This window comes from Myxocyprinus asiaticus, chromosome 2 (genome assembly GCF_019703515.2).
Source record: "Myxocyprinus asiaticus isolate MX2 ecotype Aquarium Trade chromosome 2, UBuf_Myxa_2, whole genome shotgun sequence".
NCBI lineage: Eukaryota > Metazoa > Chordata > Actinopteri > Cypriniformes > Catostomidae > Myxocyprinus > Myxocyprinus asiaticus.
In genome coordinates, this window is record NC_059345.1 from 10,326,520 (window position 1) to 10,351,568 (window position 25,049).

The 25,049-nt window shown below is 37.5% G+C and overlaps 1 protein-coding gene across 1 annotated transcript in view; it reads left to right on the forward strand.

The window, feature by feature from the left end:
- The first annotated feature begins 373 nt into the window (after positions 1–373).
- LOC127412645 (nuclear factor of activated T-cells 5-like) overlaps positions 374–25,049 on the forward strand; it is a 69,348-nt gene continuing 44,672 nt past the window's right edge. The window contains exon 1 of the mRNA XM_051649186.1: positions 374–673. Coding sequence (XP_051505146.1) covers positions 601–673 — 73 coding nt within the window. The 5' untranslated portion in view covers positions 374–600. The remainder of the gene's footprint in view (positions 674–25,049) is intronic.

Consider the following 25,049-nt stretch of genomic DNA (forward strand, 5'->3'; position numbering starts at 1 on the left):
TAAGGTTAAGCAGGTAGTATTTGGCAGGTCATGTGATCATAACATGGCAGCCCCCATGAGGGGACCCTCTCCGTGTAGAATAAAACAGCTTTTATAAGGTTACTGATATGACTAGAGTCTTCATTTCCTAAGAGTGCTCATGATTTTATACTTATGTTTCAAAATTACTATTTACTATTCATTTCTTTAGGGGTAAACATTTTTTATCAATGAGCTAAAAAATACTGGGTGCACCTTCAATGAACATTTCAAGTTCATCAATGTAATCACATGACCAGAGTGTGTCCTCTGTTTTGTCCTGATGACGCGTGGAGGGGGCGGTGCCGCACAGGAAACAAACTAAACAGAGTCTTGCTGGCTGACCATGCACATACACACTACGAAGAGTGGTCTCCAACACTTTATGCAGGATAAACAAAAGTGTCGTTCTCTGCTTTTACGGCATCTGGCTTTAGTTTTATCCGGGTTTTTATTTTTTTTTATTTATTTATTTTTTTTCATTGTTTTCCATTTTGACAAAACTGAACGATGGCAATTTGTTAAAGTCTGCTTTTGAAGAGCAAGTCTGCTTAGTTTTCTCTGCAGATCGGAGGCACTGCGATGCCCTCTGATTTCACATCGCTCTTTAGCGCGGATATCGACCTCGATTCGCCCAAGTCCCTGTACTCCAAAGGTAACTCTTTGCTCACTTTCGCCACACTCTTCTACTTAAACTCTGTGTACGCCCGGGCTGCGTCTCAAAATCTAGTAAGCTCCCTACCTAGACAGCATTTTTTGGTGGCATCATATGCGCGTACAGAGTCAGATGAGCAATGAGCTCACTATGATGATGTCTAGGTTGGCAGCTCACTAGACTACTGTTTGTATTCAGTGTCCCAGCTGCCTACCTAGACAGCATTTCTTGGGCATTATATGTTCATTCCGAATCAGCTGAGCTCACTGGGATGCTCACAATGCTCTGTAGGTAGGTAGAATAGTTCACCCTAAAAATGAAAATTCTCTCATCATTTACTCACCCTCATGCCATCCCAGATGTGCATGACTTTCTTTCTTTTGCTGAACACAAACGAAGATTTTTAGAAGAATATTTCAGCTCTGTAGGTCCATATAATGCAAGTGAATGGTGACCAAAACTTTAAAGCTCTAAAAAGCACATAAAGGCAGCATACAAGTAACCCATATGACTCCAATGTTTCATGATTTCAAGTTCGATCACACTTCCTAGTGCTTGACGTATGCGCAATCTGTTGATATCAAGATTTATATTGAATATTGAGTTACATTTTGGTCTTTTCTCACCCAAAACTGGCTGGATCGCTTCCGAAGCCGTGGATTAAAACACTGGAGTCTTATGGATTACTTTTATGCTGCCTTTATGTTCTTTTTAGAGGTTCAAAGTTTTTTCACCCTTCACTTGATTTTGTATGGACTTACAGAGCTGAGAGATTCTTCTAAAAATCTTAGTTTGTGTTCTGCAGAAGAAAAAAAAAAATACCCATCTGGGATGGCATGAGGGTGAGTAAATGATGTGACAGTTTTCATCTTCGGGTGAACTATTCATTAATTGTGTCTCAAAACCTAGTGAAATGTTTACCTAGACATTATATATGGGCATCATTGGTGCATTTCGATACAGCTTGGCAATGAGCTTATTATAATGCCCAAAAATGCTGCCTAGGTAGTTCACTGGAGCTCAACCTCATTCTGTAGTTGTGTATGAAAATGAACTGTCTACCTATACTGCCTTTTGGGGCATCATTGACATTTTCCGAGCCAGCTAAGCTCAAAATGATGATGCCAAAAATGCTGGGTTTGAGACACAGCCTGTATGCGTCCCACAAAGCTGTCAAGCAGTTTTGTTTTTAGTTTACACTGTCCATGTGACAAGTGGTTTAAATGGTAATCAAATAAATGACCTTGTGAGATGATGCACTGTGTGTGTGTGTGTGTGTGTGTGTGTGTGTTTTGAGGGGGCAGTGTGTGTAGTTGTTGTCAACAGAGAGTTTGACAGACCCACATCCTTTTATTGCTCATCGTTCTCTTACTTGCCCTTTATGTCTCATCATCATATGCTTATAAACTGTCTGTGCATGTGAGTTTTATATTTAACTTAATAAATAGGCTACAAATGAATGCACCTTTTTTTCTGTACTAAAAACGATCACAATTTAATGGCCAGGGTAATACAAATAAGACTTAATATTAATTGGCTTTTTATTTTTTATATTTTCTTAAGCTACTTCACTGTACTTAATCTTGTGTCTTACAACAGTGCATCACTTTTTTACTTGGTTTACAAATATCTCTAATGGGGTGAATGAATGAGTAATATTGAAGTTCAGATAGTATTCAGACATGGTTATTAATAAAAATAATTGTAATAATAATAATAATTTGTATTTATATAGCACCTTTTATAGATACAATAGCACCTCACAATGCAAAGCCAACATAAGAGCGTTACAATAGTATAATACAAAAACGGGGGGAGAAAAGAAAAATATGAAAGATGACAGAAACAACTAATCCAAAAACAAATGGACAGGAAACAAAAACAACAAAAACTGGGATGAGGTGACAGCACTAGAGGCAATCAAATCTCAGAAATATTTCAATAATACAGTTGCAAACACTTTGTTAGAGTCACTGGAGCTGAATGTTATGTTGGCTGAAGCTGAATTAATTGACTTATCTCCCAGTGAAATCGTAATCAGTAGGTTGTCTTTTCTTTAGCTAAAATCGTTCTCATGAATACTTGAGTGCTCAGTAAAGGTCCCTCAGTCTAGAGGGAGTGAAGTAATAGGTCATGCTCCAAGGCAGGGGTACATAACTTTGGAAAGCTCAGGGGTCGGAAAGCTTGATCTCTGTAGCCTCAAGGGCCGCACTCTTAATTTTTATAATAATTATTTTATATATATATATATATATATATATATACATACATATATACATACATACACTGATGAGCCAAAACATTATGACCACCTGCCTAATTGGTCCTCCGCATGCCCCCAAAACAGTGCCAACCCGCAGAGGCATGGGCTCTACAAGACCCCTGATGTCCTGTGGTATTTGGCATAAAGACAGTAGCTGCAGATCATTCAAGTCCTGTAAGCTGCAAGCTGGAGCCGCCGTGGATCGGACTTGTTGGTCCAGCACATCCCACAGATGCACAATCGGATTGAGATCTGGGGAAATTTGAGGTCAGGGCAACACTTTGAACTTCTCATAATGTTCCTCAAACCATTCCAGAACAATGTGTGCAGTGTGGCAGGGTGCATTATCCTGCTGCCATCAGGGAATACCATTGCCATGAAGGGGTGTACCTGGTCTGCATCGATGTTTATGTAGGTGGCACGTGTCAAATTGACGTCCACATGAATGGCTGGACCCAGGGTTTCCCAGCAGAACATTGCCCAGAGCATCGCACTCCCTCCACCGGCTTGACATCTTCCCACAGTGCATCCTGGTGCCATAACTTCCCCAGGTAAAAGGCGCATACATACATGGCCATCCACGTAATGTAAAAGAAAATGGGACTCATCGGACCAGGCGACATTCTTCCACTGCTCCAAGGTCCAGTTCCGGTGCTCACATGCCAATTGTATGCACTCTTAACAGTGGACAGGGGTCATCATGGGCACTCCGACCGGTCTGCGGCTATGCAGCCCCATACGCAGCACGATGCACAGTGTGTTGTGACACATTCCTCCCGTAACCATCATTCAAATTTTATGTGACTTGTGCCACAGTAGACCTTCTGTCGGTTCAGACCAGACGGGATAGCCTTTGTTGCCCTCATGCATCAATGAGCCTTGGGCGCCCAACTCTCTGTCACCGGTTTGTGGTTTGTCCCTCCTCGGACCACTGTTGGATGTTACTCACCACTGCTGACTGGGAGCACCCCACAAGCCTTGCCGTTTCAGAGATGCTCTGATGCAGTCATCTGGCCATAACAATTTTGCCCTTGTCAAAATCGCTCAGGTCTTTACTCCTGCCCATTTCTCCTGCATTCAACACGTTGACTACGAGAACTGATTATTCGCTTACCATCTAATCTACCCAGATATTGACATGTGGCCTTGTTATGAGATGATCAATATTATTTGCTTCACCTGTGAGTGGTCATAATGTTGTGGCTGATCAGTGTAAGTATATATATATATATATATATATATATATATATATATATATATATATATATATATATATATATATATAATATGTTTATGTAATTTATATACAGTTGTGTATATTGGCACCCTTGGTAAATATGAGCAAAGAAGGCTGTGTCTTTATATTTATATGTCTTTATTTATCCTTTTGATATTTTATTCAAAATATTCACAAAAATGTATCCTCTAATATATATCAAACAATTGCAAACAGAACACAAGTTTGATCAAATTTTTTTTTTTTTTTGTCATATATGTGTGGCACAATTATTGGGACCCTTTTATTCAATACTTTGTGCAACTTCCCTTTGCCAAGATAACAGCTCTGAGTCTTCTCCTATAATGCCTAATGAGGTTGGACAACACATGGCAAGTGATCTGAGACCATTCCTACATACAGAATCTCTCCAGATCCTTCAAATTCAGAGGTCCACGCTGGTGGACTCTCCTCTTCAGTTAACCCCACATGTTTTCTATGGGGTTCAGGTCAGGGGACTGGGATGGCCATGGCATGGCATGGTATTTTCAGTGCTTTAGCTATTTTCTTTTAGCCACATTTTGTGAAGCTCAATAACCTTTTGCCACACATCATAACTTTATTCTTTGGCCTTACCCATTGTGATGGATGACTAAGGGAATTTGGCCTGTGTGTTACCTCATATTTATATCCATGTGGAACAGGAAGTCATGGCTGAACAATTTCATGTTCCAAGTCACCCAGGTGTACTATAAAATGTAAAATATGAATGGGAATTTACTTAAGATATATTTTACTCATAAGAATTTCTAGGGGTGCCAATAATTGCGGCAAACCTCAATTGTTTTTCTTCAATTAATTGTTAGATTTTTTTTGAATATTTTGAATAAAAGATCAAAAGGATAAACAATAAAGACATATTTTTCACAGCCTTCTTTGCTCATTTTTACCAAGAGTTCCAATATTTTTGGCCACATCTGTATACATTTACACTCACCAACCACTTTATTAGGAACACCTGTACACCTACTTATTCATGCGATTATCTAATCAGCCAATCATGTGGCAGCAGTGCAATGCATAAAATCATGCAGATATGGGTCAGGAGCTTCAGTTAATGTTCACATCAACCATCAGAATGGGGAAAAAATGTGATCTCAGTGATTTAGACCGTGGCATGATTGTTGGTGCCAGTTTTGAGTGTTGTAACAGTTTGTGGGCTGTTTTGAGTGTTGTAACTGCAGAAAGATATATATATATATATATATATATATATATATATATATAAATATATATATATTACATAAATAAACATATTAGGGGTGGGAGAAAAAAATCTATTCTCCGATGCATTGTGATTCTTTCTCCAACTTTTCTCCCACTCTCTTGATACATCAGCTATGCTCAGATATTCTTTGTTGTTTATTTAATTTGATACATCATTTTGCAGTTTATTTCCCTCTCTAACTATACTGCGATTCAGCAATCACTGATATTGATAGACATATTTACAATGAAGAAATCATAATGCGGGCCTCAAAAGATGGCTCGAGGGCTACGTGTTGAGTAGCGCTGCTCTAAGTTGTGTGCATTGGAGAAACCAATGTTAATGTATAAACAGTATAAACAAAGAGGCAATTCCCCCTGATATAAACTGGCAATAACTCACACTTCTACTAAAAATCTGTGGTTGCCCCAAAAATTGTTCTCATAGTTTGAGTGCCATTATGGGCAGTGTTCTCGTGAAATACACCCCTCTAGCTAGGATGTTATATTAGTGCCGTTTTAATTTACTGTGCATTAGATGTTCTTCTTTATATTGTTTGTATTGGACATGTCAGCCTTAGAGTGAGGCTGCAGTCTTAGATTTTAATTTGCCAAGCGATTTGATAGATGTTCTCATCTTATTAGATTTTTTTCTTCAGTGACATTTGTTATTGCTAAGGTGTCTAGTGTAGTATCCTGAATTAGGGCTTTAGCATAGACTAGTCACACATGTTATGTAAGCCACAGCCTAATCTCATTTGCAATTCTAGGTAAAGGTCTTCTGGCCGACTCTGCTGTTGTTTTTCTTGTGTTGTTTCACTCACAGCTGAAACGAAACATTCAAGCCATCCAAACCAAAGTATTAGATTGTCCCTTTTTTGCTTTCTTGTCAAATTTTTCAACAATGCTCTATGCTCTGAGTTCTATTATCAAAAGTAATAAATTGTCACCGTCTCTGTGTAGGTCTGTGTTGGTTAAGGTATCAGTTTAACATGATAAAAGCAAAGAGATGATTGTGGGTTATTTTGCTTATCGCTGTTCACACACACTTTTAAGTGAGATGACAAGGTATTAGGAATGCATCGATGTATTGGCTGCCAATATTTATCAGCCAATTATTGACCTAATTAAAACCATCAGCATATCGGTTATTAGCAGAAAGAAATGTGTTGATGTGATGTGAAAAACCGATGGTTTATGTATAATTAATCAGTAATACACTTTGAAAAAATCTCTGTGAATTCAATTGCACAGTCCAGAAATAAAAGCCACAATATGTAGAATGGTTGGCACTCCTAGGAACATGTAATATTCCGTTTTTATTCTTTCTCGTTTTCACATTAATGTGGAAAAACCGGCTAAATGGACATGACAGTTGTAAAAGCGGCACTTATAGGCTACATGATGAGGGAAACCATCTGAAATGCTTTGAAACCAGCAGACTTTGACTTGTGAGACATCGGTATGATATTCGTTAATGTTGCCCTATTGATTGAATTAAGATTGAAATCGCAATATGGCCTTTCGTGGTTACTAAACCTTAAAAGGCTGCATTTAATAATATAGTTTGCATTCAGCGCTTAAATCAGCTCTGTGTGAACAAGCGGCACCCTCTAGCAGTCTGGATGGCATTTTCCATTATCCATTATACCACTAATATACAGAATTTAAAAGGGGGTTTTGTTCCGTTTGGTTACATTTCTTTTTTTTTTCCATTATGTGGAATTTCCCAACATGTGGATAGTATGAATTTGTAACGTTCTATTATATACAGTATATACATTTAAAATTTGAGTTTTGTTGTTTTGAACTGCAAAAAACAGAAGTGCAAAAAAGTTTTAGAAGTACAAAATTTTTTTTTTTCATATCGATCATCATGTTTATGATATAACTATCATCAAATAACTATCATATTTAGGTGGGTTTTATTTTTGTGTATCGTTTGATCTTCTAATTATCTTTCATCATGACTCTCTTTAAAATATTAGCATGTGTTCAACAGATCCAATCCATGTTCAATGGAAATTATTTATTGTTAGAACAGTAATAAAAAATAATAATAATAAAAAAAAAATAATAATATATATACATATGTGTACATATATGTACATTTTTAAAGCATAAATATTGGTTTGGAACAACATGAGGTTGAGTAAATGATTACAGAATTTTCATTTTTGAGTAAATTATCATTTTAAATCTCTATCTCTATTTGGAGAGTTAAAGAATTTGGAAGGATTAGGGAAAAAGGTAATGTCTGTCTAATGAGTTTATTTAAATAACTATGTAGATTAGGCCATTGACCCAGGCCAATTTTGGCAGTATATTCTTATCAATCTCTGACATCTGCAATGGACCTTTTCACATTGTTGTTTCCCTTTCCATGTCCCTGCTGTGTGGGTCTGTGTGGCTAATGAGCTCTTGTGTCATGTGGCAGGGTGCTGGCGACGACATTGGGGATGAGATGTAGCTAAGCATATGGCTGTACATTCCCAGAAGCATGGCAAAATGCCCTGGAGATGTGGCTTGTGAATTTATTTTTAGCTAGATGTTGTTTGGTATGCGAGCGGTGGGGGCATTGCTTTGACAACACATTGTCCAGCTTGATTGATATCCAGCCAAGATCTAATTATTTCCATGCAGCTGATCAGTATTTTGTACAGATACAAATCCTGTTTTCATTCTCGGGATTAGCTCCTGACATTCATTAGGTATATGACATAGACTCTAGGAAGCTGCTGTATCTATAGGCCAGCATTTGGGTATTTGACATGACATGTCCAACAGTGATAGCAGTGTCCTATTTTAAAAACTATTTTAAACAGCATTTTTTTATTCTTGTATAATTATTATACATTGAGAACGAAGTTGATTTAAAATGGTGACATCAACAGTAGATTAAAAAATAGCCACCCTATTTGCCCTAATCGACGGCACATGTAAAAGTGTTCAGCAGAAAATGGTGATATAAGCACGGTTTATAACATTGATTTACTGACCACATGCTAAAAACTGTTACTGTCTCTTTAAGAAAACCGTCTGTTCTGTAAAGAGTGTCTGTAAATGAGCGCATCTTAAATAGAGAGGACTCAAGTGGCTTTATCACATCCGTATTTTTTGTTGTTTTTAATCAGCAGCTGACTGTAAAGAACCGAAAGGGTATTAAAAGAGACATTATTCAATGACAAATGGATTGCGTGGATCTCTTCTTTGGGCATTGGAACGAATTGAAAGGATCTCGGTGCTAAACTTCTTCCCCACTATACTACACAGTCACCAGTGAGTGAAATCGGAACATTTATTAACCAGTGGCTAATCACAGACATTTTTAATTGCATTGCGCGAAATTTGGTTGATGCCGATAATGCCGATAAATGTCGGCCGATAGTGGATTTTATGATACCGATAACTAAGTTGGGCAGTACCTGCAGATAACCGATTAATCAACCGATAGTTTTTAAAATTGAGACTGAATGAAAAAATAACATTCAAAATAAAATAGTGCAGAACTTTATTACAAAAATAAACAGTACTGACTGAACAATGAAAATTTATTGTACTTTTTAAATGAAATAAATATATAAATATTAATATATATGAACTAATATTCGAATTTTAAAGTCAGCTGATATTTAAATTGACATTGTTTCCTTAGTCCACAAGAGGGCGCAATAAATACATAAACCATTCAACACCGTTGTATTATTGCATAGAACATATATCCACTGGCGGCCAAAAGTTTGGAATAATGTACAGATTTTGCTATTTCGGAAGGAAATTGGTACTTTAATTCACCAAAGTGGCATTCAACTGATCACAAAGTAGAGTCAGGACATTACTGATGTAAAAAACAGCACCATCACTATTTGAAATTTTTGATCAAATTTAGACAGAACCCATTTCCAGAAGCCATCACTCCAACACCTGACCTCTCATCAGTCAATCATTGTTTTGAGGAATGAAGGCAATAAAATGCTTGAAATTGCCAAAAAAACTGAAGATTTCATACAAAGGTGTACACTACAGTCCTCAAAGACAAAGGACAACTGGCTCTAACAAGGACAGAAAGAGATGTGGAAGGCCAGATGTACAACTAAACAAGAGGATAAGTACATCAGAGTCTCTAGTTTGAGAAATAGACGCCTCACATGTCCTCAGCTGACAGCTTCATTGAACAACATGTAAAGAGAAGACTTGGGTGCAGGCCTTATGGGAAGAATTGCACAGAGTAAGCCACTTTTGAAACAGAAAACAAAAAGAAAAGGTTTGAGTGGGCAAAGAAACACAGACATTGGACAACAGATAATTGGAAAAGAGTGTTATGGATCTTAACCCCATTGAGCTTTTGTGGGATCAGCTAGACTGTAAGGAGTGTGAGAAGTGCCCGACAAGACAGCCACATCTATGGCATGTGCTACAGGAAGTGTGGGGTGAAATGTCACCTGAGTATCTGGACAAACTGACAGCTAGAATGCCAAGGATCTGCAAAGCTGTCATTGCTGCACATGGAGGATTTTTTGATGAGAACTCTTTGAAGTAGTTTAAGAAGTTCTGAACATTTTTTTCTAATTGTAATAGTAATTTTTCACATTATTAATGTCCTGACTATACATTGTGATCAGCTGAATGCCACTTTGGTGAATAAAAGTACCAATTTCTTTCCATAAGAGCAAAATCTGTACATTATTCCCAACTTTTGGCCGCTAGTGTAAATAAATAATAAAATATTTAATATAAATAAATAAAAAGTTTTAGTTGGTCCATACTCTCAAATGTTAAGTCAAAAGCAAAATAAGGGGGGAAACGCTTCAATAGACATTTCACATGGTGTTACACTTGCTCTGATTCCTATTACTCCAGACTCAAGCTTCATAATAACAGTGAAATACCACAATGTTTTTTATTCAGTACAGTTGTATGTAGAGTAGCGATATTCACAGATAGCAGTGGTATTCGGCTGAACTCGGTGGTGAAGTGGCTCAGACTGTGAGCCGAGGCCAGGGGCTGTTCAAACAGATGGAACACAACAGACTGGAACCGAACGTGAGGATCTCAAGACACATTTCCAAGTTGAACATTTTTCCTGACAAAGCATTTCAACATCTCATTGCTTAATCTGAGAAACGCTTATAAGAGAGCAAGATGCAACGGCCAAAGACCTCCACCAACTGTAAGGGGCTGTTCACACTGAACGCTTTTGCAACCATTCATTTGTTTTTCTATGTAAACGCACACTAGATGAACGTCTTAGTTTCCCTTTGTTTTTGTTTATTCAGCGTCTCATGCAGCAACACTGTTTTTTAGATGATTTGTCTAATTAAAAATAACTTTAAAAGCATATCGAGACACCTGCTTTCTGTTAAACTGTATTTGTTGCGCTGTCTAGCCTTTTTAAGCGCGAGAAAGTGATTGACCTGAACTCATCATATTACAGTGAGGATAACATTTTTTAATTGAAATCAGATGCATTTCTGATTTGTTTATACGTTTCTCTCGGCTGCATGAAAATATTAATTTGCTTTCTCATGACACTAGCTTTAAATATGCAACTTAGCTGGCTAACGAATGCATAAACGTGACCAGCTGGATATAAACTAATGCAAATAGATTGTAATAGATGGTAACAATCATGACATTTAAATATTTGGGTAGGACTTGCGTGTATTTTTGTCACATTGTTCTAACTGCTTGAGGTTAGCTTTAATGTTAGATTCCTCTCAGCCTTGTCGGCAAACATACTGCTGTTATCTGCTAATGCAGCATCTAGTCAACAAATTCATTACTTTATAATGATATGACTGCCTGACCAGTAGTGTACTGTATAAACACCTTTTCGTTATTGATGCTTTAAATCTGCATCTGAAGTGTTCCGCTCCATGCAGAGTGCAGTCTCACATGTCAAAACAAACACCACAAGGCATCAGTGAAGTGATAGTTTTTATTTCACATTTAAAGGCTGCTCTTATACTGTATAAAGACAGCGGACCCATCCCAGCCGCTCCAGCACTGGACACAACGGGGGAAAACTATCAGTGTGGATTTTTCCCAATAACCGATAGTTCCAGAAATCTGTTATCGGTGCCGATTAATCGGCAAAACCGATATATCGGTCGACCTCTAGTTGCAGTGATTTCCTCTTATTGTGTAGAGGGTAAAAGATCGATCTTGGGATTTAAGAATCGATATCAAGATTGCGATGCGTTGGAAATTCTGTATTTTTACCCATCCCTACAAATTATGCAATTAAATAATAAACATGTAACAAAATATAATATATGCAATATAATATCATATTTATTAATTGAAGACATGAATTTGTTCATTTTTTAAAAAGCTAAAATGTGACCAAAATTATGAAAAACTAATAAAATATAATTTTGTAAAATGTATATTTTAGTAATGTACATAATTAGAAGGTCCCCTGTATAATTAACAGCATTAGCTGGAATTGAATTTCTTTCATATTTAAGAAAAATGGACATTATAACTTAAATATACCCATATGAATCGATATCGAATTGAGAGCATGTGAATCGGAATCTAATCGAATTGGGAAATCTGTATCAATACCCATCCCTAAAGGTGACCATGGTTCATGCAAAAATGTTTAATGGGGGATGGTGTTTGTCAGTAATGTGGAAGTATGGGGTTGATTTTTGGGTACATGAACTTTCAGAAGCAACATGTCGATTTCCCGTGTAATCATGTTGTTTTTGACGATTAGCAATGTGTTTTATTACCGAAACCCTAGAACACATAGTTGGACCTTAATTTGTGGTATTTGAATAATGTGATGGCATGTTTATGCCATTCTACCAAAATAATAGTTTGACATCAGCAGACAATATTATAGTCCGAAAGGTTTGCCGTATGGCCCTCATCATTGTACAGCTTCAATATAGCATTCTCTGTGACCTCTATGTCCTCTGCGTATTATATTAGTGCCTGTTTTTTTCTTAAATCAACATGAAAATTTTATTGGTTTCACATAAACTTCCTCATTTCTCTAAAGAGGAAGACGAATCTCACTATCTAAACTGCAATTTAAAACCTTTTAAACTGCAATAAGATAAAAAAAAAATCTAAATGTACTCACTTTGCACATTTTTTTTTAGGCTGCAAATTTAATAAAGTTATATCTTTTTGCTAGACCCTTTTCAGTCTGTTTTACAATTCGGTGTGCGGTTAGCAACTTTTGATTTTTGACTCACTTTTTTAGGCTCTACGCACCTGAAGCCAAAGCAACAACTCCTTCAAGTCCAAAAAACTGGAATAAGATGAAATTGATATGATCTTTTTTTGTCAGTTTAGTAGTTGTTGGTAAACCGAGTTTGTGATGTACATATATGTTTAGAATGGCTAATACGCTTGAATGAGCTTTCTCAACAGATGCCTTTGTGAGACTGCACTCTTCAAAAACCTAGTGAGCTGCCTACTTAGTCAGCAGTTTAAGGCATCATACAGTAGGTGTTCTCTTGACACGAAGGCTGTTCTAAAAGGTTATGCTGCCTTCTTAGAACCATTTCTAGCCATATTCTAAGGCAGCATGGCATGTATCCTTTATGGATTAGGCTGTCCCAGACTAAATTAATCCAAGAATGGACAAAATGAGAGAAATTTGGATTATAAATATACTTATTTTTGTGTCTTTTATTTTTTATATATATATATATATATATATTCATTCAGTTCCAAAAAGTGTTGATGAAAATTGTTCAGTCTAATTTAAATTGACATTTTTTACCCAATATTTATGACAGCTGCGTATTTATATGCTTATTAGAATACCACATTGTTAGCTTAGCAACATGCTAACATCATCAGCTACGCCTCTCATCCACATTGGAATGCTGTTTTCCTCCACCAAATGGAGACTTTCGAAAATGCTCTCTAGCATGTCTTTGAAAACTGAAAATGGAGTTTTCAAACGAAAATGGATTAATGTGGACAACGTGGTCTTAGAAGGTAGCTATTTATGTAGGGAGTAGACAGCAGAAACTATTTAGCCCGAGATGGAGCACTTGTATTAAAATTAATAGGAGCAATTGTAACACCCGATATGACGAATGTAGAAATGAAAGTCCTGCATTACAGGTAAAAGAGCCAGTCACCTTTTAGATACAGACATTGCCTATCAATAGCTAGACCAGCTGGGAAAATAGCGTTTTTTAGCATGAAAGAAGTACAATTTATGATACCATTGTTGACAGATTTTATTACTGATTTGAAATATGTTATTTGATTGTAATCTTGACCGACCATTTTGGAAATTGGACTTTCCCCTGTACTTTCATGTGCTTGTATTTGTAGAAAATAGCTGCCCCAGTGCAGAGTGGACTGATTTGCCTTAAAAATAACTTTGGCAGCCATGAAACTTGCTAGGTTTTGGAACAGAGCTTCTGTTTCATTCTTATGTTTGCTCTTGTTGGTCATGTATTTTGTACTGACACCTTTCTCCAGTTCCAGTCCATGTGTTCTTTATAAACAAAATGAAGAACAAAATTAGGCCAGAGTGGTTTGGCCTCTGGCAATAGTTTGTGAATGGCTAACTTGCATTTCACAGCCTTCTGAAATGTACCAGTCAATTATGTGCCAACGTCACAACTTCAAGCACACTAAAATTGAGCCTTGATGTATGCGCTAAACTGAGCTTGTACATTAGGTTGAGAAATTCACTTTCTTTATTCTAGTTCTTTAAGTGATGTCAAAATATCATTTTTAATAAAATCATTTTTAAAGTTGCTGAAAAATAGCCAATATATGCAAACGTGTGACCGCAGATCATTTGAATTAAATTGTGATGTGCGAAGTCACAATATGTCTACATGTCTGCAATGTCACCTACAGTTAGGCTAATGAACTGCAAATGAACAAATTTAAGGATTGATCAAACATTAGTGTCTAATATCATATTGATGTGCCACTGTTTTATAAAAGCAATAATCCATTTGAGGCTGTGAGTTACAGTGATTTTACCATGGTTAAGGGGTAAAACCATGCTAAATTCACTGTAACACATGGCTTCACTTTCTGCCTATGGTACCGTTTAGCTGGATTGTTTATTGTCTATACTGAAAAAAATGACTTGCCAGTTATGAAATCTGATTCTCATAACCCAACCCACTCTTAACGTGTACAGTTCTTTACTCTTCTTCCTCTGCCAGCCCAAAGTCAGATAGGTCTGAAATGTGATGCTGCCATGCCCCAGTGACTTCTTCCTCAAAATTCTTTGGTAGTTAATGGTTAACACTAACCAAACTGTAATTTAACAAGGCAAAGAAAAAAATAGAAGAGTTGCTGACTCTTGTGCAAAATATTACCTCCCCCACTATTTACTGTGCACACTTACAATGTTGTTTTAGAACCAACTCTGAAATGCACGAGTGGTTAAACTATAGCAGCAGCCCCTGGCAACTGCTAAAGTGCAGAGTAGAGGACTTTGTAAAGGGTGCATTGTTTATCGTCTTCACTTTAAAGGAGAATCCACAGGTATTCAGCTCCTGAAGCTTTTGTTTGGTTTAAAATGTGGGGAGTATTTAGGTGCCTGGATAGATATATTAGATATTCAGGTGCCTTCTTTGACGACTGACCAGGCTGATAGATGGATGGATAGATGAATGGGTGGGTGTGGGTATGTATGTTTTGGGTGGGTGCTAGGGTTGTTGCCAGGGTGTTGCTATGGTGGTTGCAAAGTGGTCTTTGGGATTTTTTTTGCCAGTTTTATCTTACGCCAGACAAAAAAAATCACAAGTCTAAGAAAAGCAATACCTCCTTTTCCTAACAACTCACACAATTCATTCATGTCCATAGCACAAACACTGCAAGATGAGTTGCTAGCTAAAGTTTAGGCTAATTCTTGGGGTTATGGGTATGACCAATAGTAATAGTGATGCTTGTTTTAACAAGCACCACTAATTGTCTAAAAAAAACTTTTTGATGTAGCGATTCAGTGAATCGGTGCCTCGTGCCAAGCAACAGTAATACATCAAGTTTGTCTAGTAGGGGTGTAAATCTCAAGTTTCACCACAAAACGATCTTACATAAATTCTCTTAATCCGGGCTCTCACTACACGATTTTTGGTTGGATTTTGCTGTTACAGACAGATTACAGAGGTCTCCAACAAAACCGTCGGATCGCCGCCAAGTCGGTGCTCCCTACGGTCAGCGATACTCGTTAAATATGAGAAGCTTGAGCAGTCACAGATGCCAGTCTTGAGCAGTCACAGATGCTGGGATATTTTCACGCCATGCTTGATATTATCTCCACATAGTCTTGTAGTTTGAGCAATGCATTGACAATGGCGAACTGCTCTAGACATACCATGCATCTTTATGTACAAGAATGGAGAGCTACAATTTGATCTTAATTATGTTTTATTGTAATAAACTAACAAGTGAGAATTTTTAATGAATAAATACAGTTGTGCTCAAAAGTTTGCATAATCTGGCAGAAATTGTGAAATTTTGGCATTGATTTTGAAAATATGTCTGATCATGCAAAAAACCTGTCTTTTATTTAAGGATAGTGATCATATGAAGCCATTTATTATCACATAATTGTTTGGCTCCTTTTTAAATAATAATGATGACAGAAATCACCCAAATGGCCCTGATCAAAAGTTTACATACCCTTGAATGTTTGGCCTTGTTACAGACACACAAGGTAACACACACAGGTTTAAATGGCAATTAAAGGTTAATTTCCCACACCTGTGACTTTTTAAATTGCAATTAGTGTCTGTGTATAAATAGTCAATGAGTTTGTTAGCTCTCACGTGGATGCACTGAGCAGGCTAGATACTGAGCCATGGGGAGCAGAAAAGAACTGTCAAAAGACCTGCGTAACAAGGTAATGGATCTTTATAAAGATGGAAAAGGATATAAAAAGATTTCCAAAGCCTTGAAAATGCCAGTCAGTACTGTTCAATCACTTATTAAGAAGTGGAAAATTCGGGGATCTCTTGATACCAAGCCAAGGTCAGGTAGACCAAGAAAGATTTCAGCCACAACTGTCAGAAGAATTGTTCGGGATACAAAGAAAAACCCACAGGTAACTTCAGGAGAAATACAGGCTGCTCTGGAAAAAAACGGTGTGGTTGTTTCAAGGAGCACAATATGACGATACTTGAACAAAAATGAGCTGCATGGTCGAGTTGCCAGAAAGAAGCCAATGCCACAAAAAAGCCCGGTTACAATATGCCCGACAACACCTTGAACACCTCACGGCTTCTGGCACATTGTAATTTGGAGTGATGAGACCAAAATAGAGCTTTATGGTCACAACCATAAGCGCTATGTTTGGAGAGGGGTCAACAAGTATTGTGCTCCTTGAAACAACCACACCGTCTTTTTCCAGAGCAGCCTGTATTTCTCCTGAGGTTACCTGTGGGTTTTTCTTTGTATCCCGAACAATTCTTCTGGCAGTTGTGGCTGAAATCTTTCTTGGTCTACCTGACCTTGGCTTGGTATCAAGAGATCCCCAAATTTTCCACTTCTTAATAAGTGATTGAACAGTACTGACTGGCATTTTCAAGGCTTTGGATATCTTTTTATATCCTTTTCCATCTTTATAAAGTTCCATTACCTTGTTACGCAAGTTTTTGACAGTTCTTTTCTGCTCCCCAGAGCTCAGTATCTAGCCTGCTCAGTGCATCCAAGTGAGAGCTAATAAACTCATTGACTATTTATACACAGACACGAATTGCAATTTAAAAAGCCACAGGTGTGGGAAATTAACCTTTAATTGCCATTTAAACCTGTGTGTGTCACCTTGTGTGTCTGTAACAAGGCCAAACATTCAAGGGTATGTAAACTTTTGATCAGGGCCATTTGGGTGATTTCTGTTACCATTATGATTTAAAAAGGAGCCAAACAACTATGTGATAATAATGATATGATCTCATATGATCACTATCCTTAAATAAAAGACAGTTTTTTTGCATGATCAGTCATATTTTCAAAACCAATGCCAAAATTTCACAATTTCTGCCAGGATATGCAAACTTTTGAGCACAACTTTATATGGTCTGACTCTGCACACTCTACCTGACATTGTGATGTTTTATTTACCTCCAACAATTTTTCCCCAAAACAGACACAGACAGCCTGCCCACGTCTTTCCAAACATTGTTGCTGCCATATTTTCTTTATTCGTTTGTTTTCCAGACAAAATCATTTAGCAGACAACTTTTGGACAGCGAGCTGATCATAACCATTTATTTCTGGTAAAATCACATAGTCAATCTCATTTCTCAAAGATCTTGTAGTTTGTGCACCTCATCTGCATTCTGTTGTGTAGTATGAGCGCTGCTAAGACAAGAAGACGACAGATGACAAGAAACCTTGTTGTGTAATGTGAGCATTACAGCGATTCAGGTAGTCTGACAGTCGTGTAATGAGAGCTCGGCTTTAGCCAGCAATCCGATGCTTGCAATACCTCAGAGTTCGCTTCGATTCAGGGATACGATATTATGTGCCTGTTTTACACAATCAGTTACCTTTATTATCTCACAAATGCAACCAGAATATAATTTGAACATTTTACTGAGCTCTCTGAAAAGTGCAAATCCAGTTTCCACAGTTGTTTCAGACAGGAGAGTATGTGCTACCTGTGTTTTTTCTTGGCTACAACTTCCACAGTTGTCTTAAAAGATTCTGTTACAGTTTGCTTTGATAAATGTTAGTAAGGGTGTTGATGTGAAGATGTGAAGACGTTGCTGGCATGATAGTGTTAAAATAAAGGTGCGTCATAAAAAAATATACATCATTGTTTATGCATTGAATTGATGGATTGTTACACCCCTGTTGTCTAGTATCAGAATAGTGCAACTGGAGATTGAATGAACGCTTCTCACCTGATACATGGCGTGTCATCCTCACACTTGTTGAAGACAGGTGATTCATGAAACAGGAATGAAAACACAGGAAATTAAAATTGCGCAACTGCTTGGCCAACACCCCCTCTCACCAACCCCTCAGACAACGCCACAAAATTGCAATAAAATGATTGCAAAAAATGCCTTTAATTATGTGCTGGAGAAAGCTTTTGAACTTTGAACTGGGGTAGTGAGTGACAGAATGACGCATGATGTGTGGCTTAGATGAAAAACCTTTTAAAGCTCCGCCACTCTCACAAATCTGGCTCAGGTTTTAGAACAGCCACAGAAGTCTGTCAGAACGTACTGTCTAGTGTGAAACTCAGCCAGGTGGCGGATGAAAAAAGGTGAAAAGGCATGCTCAGTCAGGGACACTGCAAGGCATGCATGCTGTCTGATAAGGCCCTATAAGTAGTAAGTTAATCCTGTAACCTGAGAGTTTCTCATCAGCTGATGGAAAACCTACTCCTTGCAGCTTTGATTAACTCCCTGCATATTTAACACCATTTACGACTTCAAAATGTGGCTGAACCTGCAGCAAAAACCAGCATTTGTTGTGTTTTTGATGCTGGTCCCCAGAATGGTTTGCTGGTGTACTGGTGTCTCCACCAGACTTCTAACAGCACTAAACAACATAAACCAGTGTGGACCAACATGGAAATTTATGCTGGTTTTAGCTGGTCTTTTCATCAGGGAACTCTAGGGAGAATAGTCAAGAGATGAGAGCTCAAGGGTTTCAAGAACCTTTCACACATGCCCGATACAATTCAGTCATTTTTTTAAGAGACAGACAGTAGAACAATGAGTGTGCTTTCACTGATTCTTTCTCACTTTGACAGCTGGAACACTTGTAATGAAAAAGGGATTAAGGAGCATGAAAACTGAAATTATTCTTGCAGATCACATCAGCCAACCAGGGAACAAAACAGATATTGTGGTTTTATGGCTATTTTTCATTTAAATATCTGAGGTAAGTGTCACAGATCAGTTCTTGCCAGTAAAATCAGGCACTGTTGGAGCCTTGACTGGAAAAACAAAGGTTATCAGGTATATTCCAAGAAGAGATTGTAGAGCCTCAGACTTGGTTCACAAAACTCCCAATAAAGTTTGTGTTTCTTGAAATCATTTAAATCTTTTACAGATTGACTCGTTTTAAAAGTAGTTGACATTATGTATTTCTAGTCTCACAGAGCTTCTGAAATGGGAAACAAAAGGGTTCTTGGTTGCTATTGCTCATACTTAGGGTTAGGGATTTTTTACGAAAGTTCCAGTACGCTTGGATTAACTACATTATGCCGATCTACTGACAAGCACCATTTTCTATCAGACTTTTTTGCATCGGCACCAGTGTGTTTACCTTCACTTTAGGGCTGGGTGATATTACGATATATATCGTGGCGATGATATAAAGTGTCAATCGATAGAGATTTTGCTGTATTGTGTATATCGCGATGTGTCAGTTTCCATGTGCGCAGCGTGGGCTTATCTCTCATTGGGCAGGGCTTCACGTGAGACTGAGAAAATGGAAGAAACATGTTTTTTTCCATTATTTACTTTTTTATTTTCAATGACATTCAAAATTCAATGCAAAATCCAAGCAAATTCAATGACATTCAAAAGCACTAAATATGCTTCTGTATGCATGCATCTGTATTTGAAGTGAATGTGGCGTGCTCTTTCTGGAGCACGTTAAGTGCGCACGGGTCCAGTAGGCTTCCAGATATTTGTGCTCCACAGACAGAAGGCAGAGGGCAGAGAGGGATCACTCGTGCTACTCGAACATTTTTGACCCAGTAAAAACCAAACAAGTCATGAAAATGAAGAGGAGCTCGTTATTAAAACAGGTGCGACATCTGTGGTGTGGGTTTACAAAAGCTGACACAGAGCAAAAATATTTTATCTGCAAACTGTCACACGTCGATAATCACTCGTAGTACAAGCAATCTCTTTACGCTTTTGGTGCCCCTCCGTGGACATTTCACGCGGAAAATGGAGCTCAAACGTGCCCATACGCCCAACAACACTTACCGCTTTGGCCACTGTGGGCAGTGTTTCGAATTTTGGTAAGCACAGACCAATTTGTAGCTAAAGAAAAATCAACCTACTGTTTTTCCGATTTCACTGAAGATCAGTCTGGGGATTCTTAACGCCAAAGTATACTTCAGTTTTCTGTGTGCCTGTACGTCAAGCACACAGTCACAGTGTGCGTGGCGCAAATGTCAACATCAGCATGGTACTTGTGGACTGTCTGCATGCAGCCTAGTTTTTCTATACAGGCAGACAGTCCGCATTGTCTGCGCACGCGTCTGGCGTTGTGCTTAGTATATCACAAAGTCATCGTAGTGTATATGCGTCGAACACGTCCATGTTGGATCACTGTCTAAAGAGCATACTTTGAAAGGCTGAGTGCTCAACTGTGTGCAAGACGGAACGGCATGTTGAGTAGAGGTTTTCTGTTACTTTAATAAGAAATCAGACTTCCGATTTTTGCATGGCAGATGATTAAATGAGTGAAAAAAATCCCACAGAATCAACCCGAATCATATCCAGGGACCAGAATATCACTAGACTTTCACAATATCATAATGGGGTGGGTTCTTTTGACTTGTGCCAGTAAGTAACCACCCAGAACACCCTAGTAACAGCATAAAAATGCCCTGGCAAACACCCACAACAACTTAGTATCATTGTGGCGAGTGTTGCACAAGCAAGCACCACATTTTCTTCAGAAAAAGTAAAAAAATAATAATAATAATTATTATATTTTTGCAATTTCATGTAGCACAGAAATTAAGCCCTTAAGTTAAAATAGTGTATTGACTTCTTCATCAAATCAGTGGCAGTTAATCATCATGAACACATAGGGTTCCACTTAATAAAGAGAATTATATATATACACTGGCAGACAACATTTTTGAATAATGTACAGATTTTGCTGTTTTGGAAGGAAATTGGTACTTTAATTCTCCAAAGTGGCATTCAACTGATCACAGTATAGTCAGGACATTACTGATGTAAAAAACAGCACCGTCACTATTTGAAAAAAGTAAGTTTTGATCAAATCTAGACAGGCCCCATTTCCAGCAGCCATCACGCCAACACCTTATCCTTGAGTAATCATGCTAAATTGCTAATTTGGTACTAGAAAATCACTTGCCATTATATCAAACACAGCTGAAAGCTATTTGGTTAGTTAAATGAAGCTTAACATTTTCGTTGTGTTTGTTTTTGAGCTGCCACAGTATGCAATAGACTGGCATGTCTTAAGGTCAATATTAGGTCAAAAATGGCAAAAAAAAAGATACAGCTTTCTCTAAAAACTCATAAGTCAATCATCGTTTTGAGGAATGAAGGCTATACAATGCTTGAAATTGCCAAAAAAAACTAAAGATTTCATACAATGGTGTACAAAGGACAACTGGCTCTAACAAAGACAGAAAGAGATGTGGAAGGCTCAGATGTACATTTAAACAAGAGGATAAGTACATCAGAGTCTCTAGTTTGAGAAATAGATGCCTCACATGTCCTCAGCTGACAGCTTCATTGAACAACATGTAAAGAGAAGACTTGGGTGCAGGCCTTATGGGAAGAATTGCACAGAATAAGCCACTTTTGAAACAGAAAACAAAAAGAAAAGGTTAGAGTGGGCAAAGAAACACAGACATTGGACAACAGATAATTGGAAAAGAGTGTTATGGATCTTAACCCCATTGAGATTTTGTGGGATCAGCTAGACTGTAAGGTGCATGAGAAGTGCCCGACAAGACAGCCACATCTATGGCAAGTGCTACAGGAAGTGTGGGGTGAAATGTCACCTGAGTATCTGGACAAACTGACAGCTAGAATGCCAAGGATCTGCAAAGCTGTCATTGCTGCACGTGGAGGATATTTTGATGAGAACTCTTTGAAGTAGTTTAAGAAGTTATTAACTTTTTTCAAATTGTAATAGTAATTTTTCATGTTATTAATATCCTGACTATACATTGTGATCAGTTGAACGCCACTTTGGTGAATAAAGTACCAATTTCTTTCCATAAGAACAAAATCTGTACATTATTCCGAACTTTTGGCCGCGTGTGAGTGTGAGTGTGAGTGTGAGTGTGAGTGTGAGTGTGAGTGTGAGTGTGAGTGTGAGTGTGAGTGTGTGTGTGTGTGTGTGTGTGTGTATATATATATATATATATATATATATATATATATATATTAGAGCCCGACCAATATGGGATTTTTGAGACCGATACTGATTTTAGAGGGGGAAAATTCACAGATTACCAATATGGTGGCCGATATAGTTTATTTTTGAGCTGGAATGAAAACAGACCTTTTCTATGTAGATTTTTCACCGATTGTGCACCGACATGACTATGCAAAAATACACAGAAGGCTGCTTTCTTAAACAAATATTTTTATCAAAGAATATTTGACATTATTATTATACATTGTCAACAAATTCTAGAAATGAACACTGAGAAAATAAAGAAATAAAAATAAAATAAATAGCTAAATAAACATCAATACTGTTTAGTATCAGTCAAATGCTGACCATTTAAATAAAGAATAAATAAAAATAAAATAAATAGCTAAATAAACATCAATACTGTTTAGTATCAGTCAAAAGCTGACCATTAAAATAAAGAAAAATAAAATAAATAGCTAAATAAACATCAATACTGTTTAGTATCAGTCAAAAGCTGACCATTAAAATAAAGAAAAATAAAATAAATAGCTAAATAAACATCAGTATTACTGTTTAGTATCAGTCAAATGCTGACAATGGCTGTGTCTCGTTTGGAAGGCTGCGTCCTCCGGAGGTCGCATTTGTCGGCCGCATACGTCATCGAGGCTGTCTCTCATTTTTTTTTTTGTCTTTCTTTTTCTTATTTTTTATCTATTGTCAATACCTTTTATGTATATGCACTTACATTTATACAATTGTTAACCTTTTTTGCATTCCCAATAAAAACAAATTTAAAAAATGAAATGAGACACATCATCGAGGCTATGCGGCCGACAAATGCGACCTCCGGAGGACATATCCTTCCAAATGAGACACAGCCTATATTAATAATGCCGAGTCAAGATAAACAGATAAGCAGCGGTGTTACACTGTATTCTGCTATACAAGTTCAGGGGAAACTTTCAACGGTGGAAAACCAGACTTTTAAATATTACATTTGAAAAATGAAAGGGGGTACCAAACTGTGAATCCTGAACAAAACAGTTTGGTGAATACATATTTACTCATTAGCTTCCACTCAGCTGACAACAATGAAAGTAGCTACGTGATTAGCTAGTTAGCTATAAGCTCATTGTCATGGAGAGTAAAAGATGGATGTTGTTTATTTTACTTTCCAGCATTGTGTCTCACCAACTAGGTAATAACATAGTGTGAAATCAACACTCATCAGACACAATCCACCACCGCACTGTTGTCTGCTGAGCTGCAAAAAGATGCTCTGATGTTTACCTTTCAATCATTACTGACTGCACTGACAAACTATAGCTGGCAAACATAGCAAACAAAAGGTAGATAAACATGAGTGACATGTTTTTTTTTTTTTTTGTGACTCACACCCAGCTACACTGCTGTGATAATAGGTGTGTTCTCCTTGGCCATGGCCCATGTCTAATGAATCTGCAGACACTCTACAGCCTTAATTAGATTGCTGGCTGAATCCTCTTATGTTATTAATGTTCTCAAGGTGTAGATTAGTCTGACTGAAGGGAATCTAAAGGACAAATGCTGTACTGTAGCAGACAATGATGTACTGCATATTATCACAAGATGACAAAGTATGTGTCAGGATTTACTAAGTGAAATTTTGCATTCATTGTTTTTTGCACAAGTTCAAATAGTTTGGAAAGCTCTTCCAAAGACGTTGTTTTCCTAAAATATTGTGCTACCAAAACTGATTCATATGAATGGAGCTATCCTATCCAAATATTTTATCAGTCTATTTCTTCATTGCTATCAGTGTATACACAAACTCTTGTAGAGTTTAGCCTTTTCTCAAAAGGTGTGGGGTTTCCCAAAAGTTGTTTAAGAAGCTGATGAACTTAAAGGTGGATTGCCATCCTTTATATCAGGGCTAGTCAACTGGTGAACCACGGGCCAAATCTGGCCCACCAATCATCTTTATTTAGCCTTCTGTATAATTTTGATAAAATTGCCTCACAGTTTAAAAAAACCCCTGCGCTGTCTGCGCAAAACTCAGAGGTGTGTTTAACAACATTCAGTAGCACGCTCAGGATCAGCGGTTGTTAGTTGTCCGAACCGGAGCATGCCTTTAAGCTTTTCTGGTGATAGTTCAGTTACTCAATGCTTTGCAAAACATGGACCAGCACCATTAAGGTGAGCATTTGATAGCATCTTATTCAATTAAATGTATTTGTGTAAATCGCTTAGCTGCGGAGTGTATTCAGTCAGCTTATGTGCACATCTTAGTCAACAAAAAATAAATCGATGATGAAAACCAAATCTTCAAAGAAATTGGACAGAAAAGTTTGCTTTAATTCACTATTCTTGAAGTGTTAATGGGCATGTCTCATAATGTTCAGGGTCTGTAGTGCTCGTAACACCACTGAACCTACATACATTAAAATATCCTGACTGTTTGGTTCTATATACAGCTGTGAGTCAGCATTCTCAATCCCGGATATCATCAAATATGTTTTTTCTTCTTTTACCAATGATTATATGCACAAATATCTGGCTCCTGTGTGCAAATATGAAATATTTGCAGGACTAATTTTCCC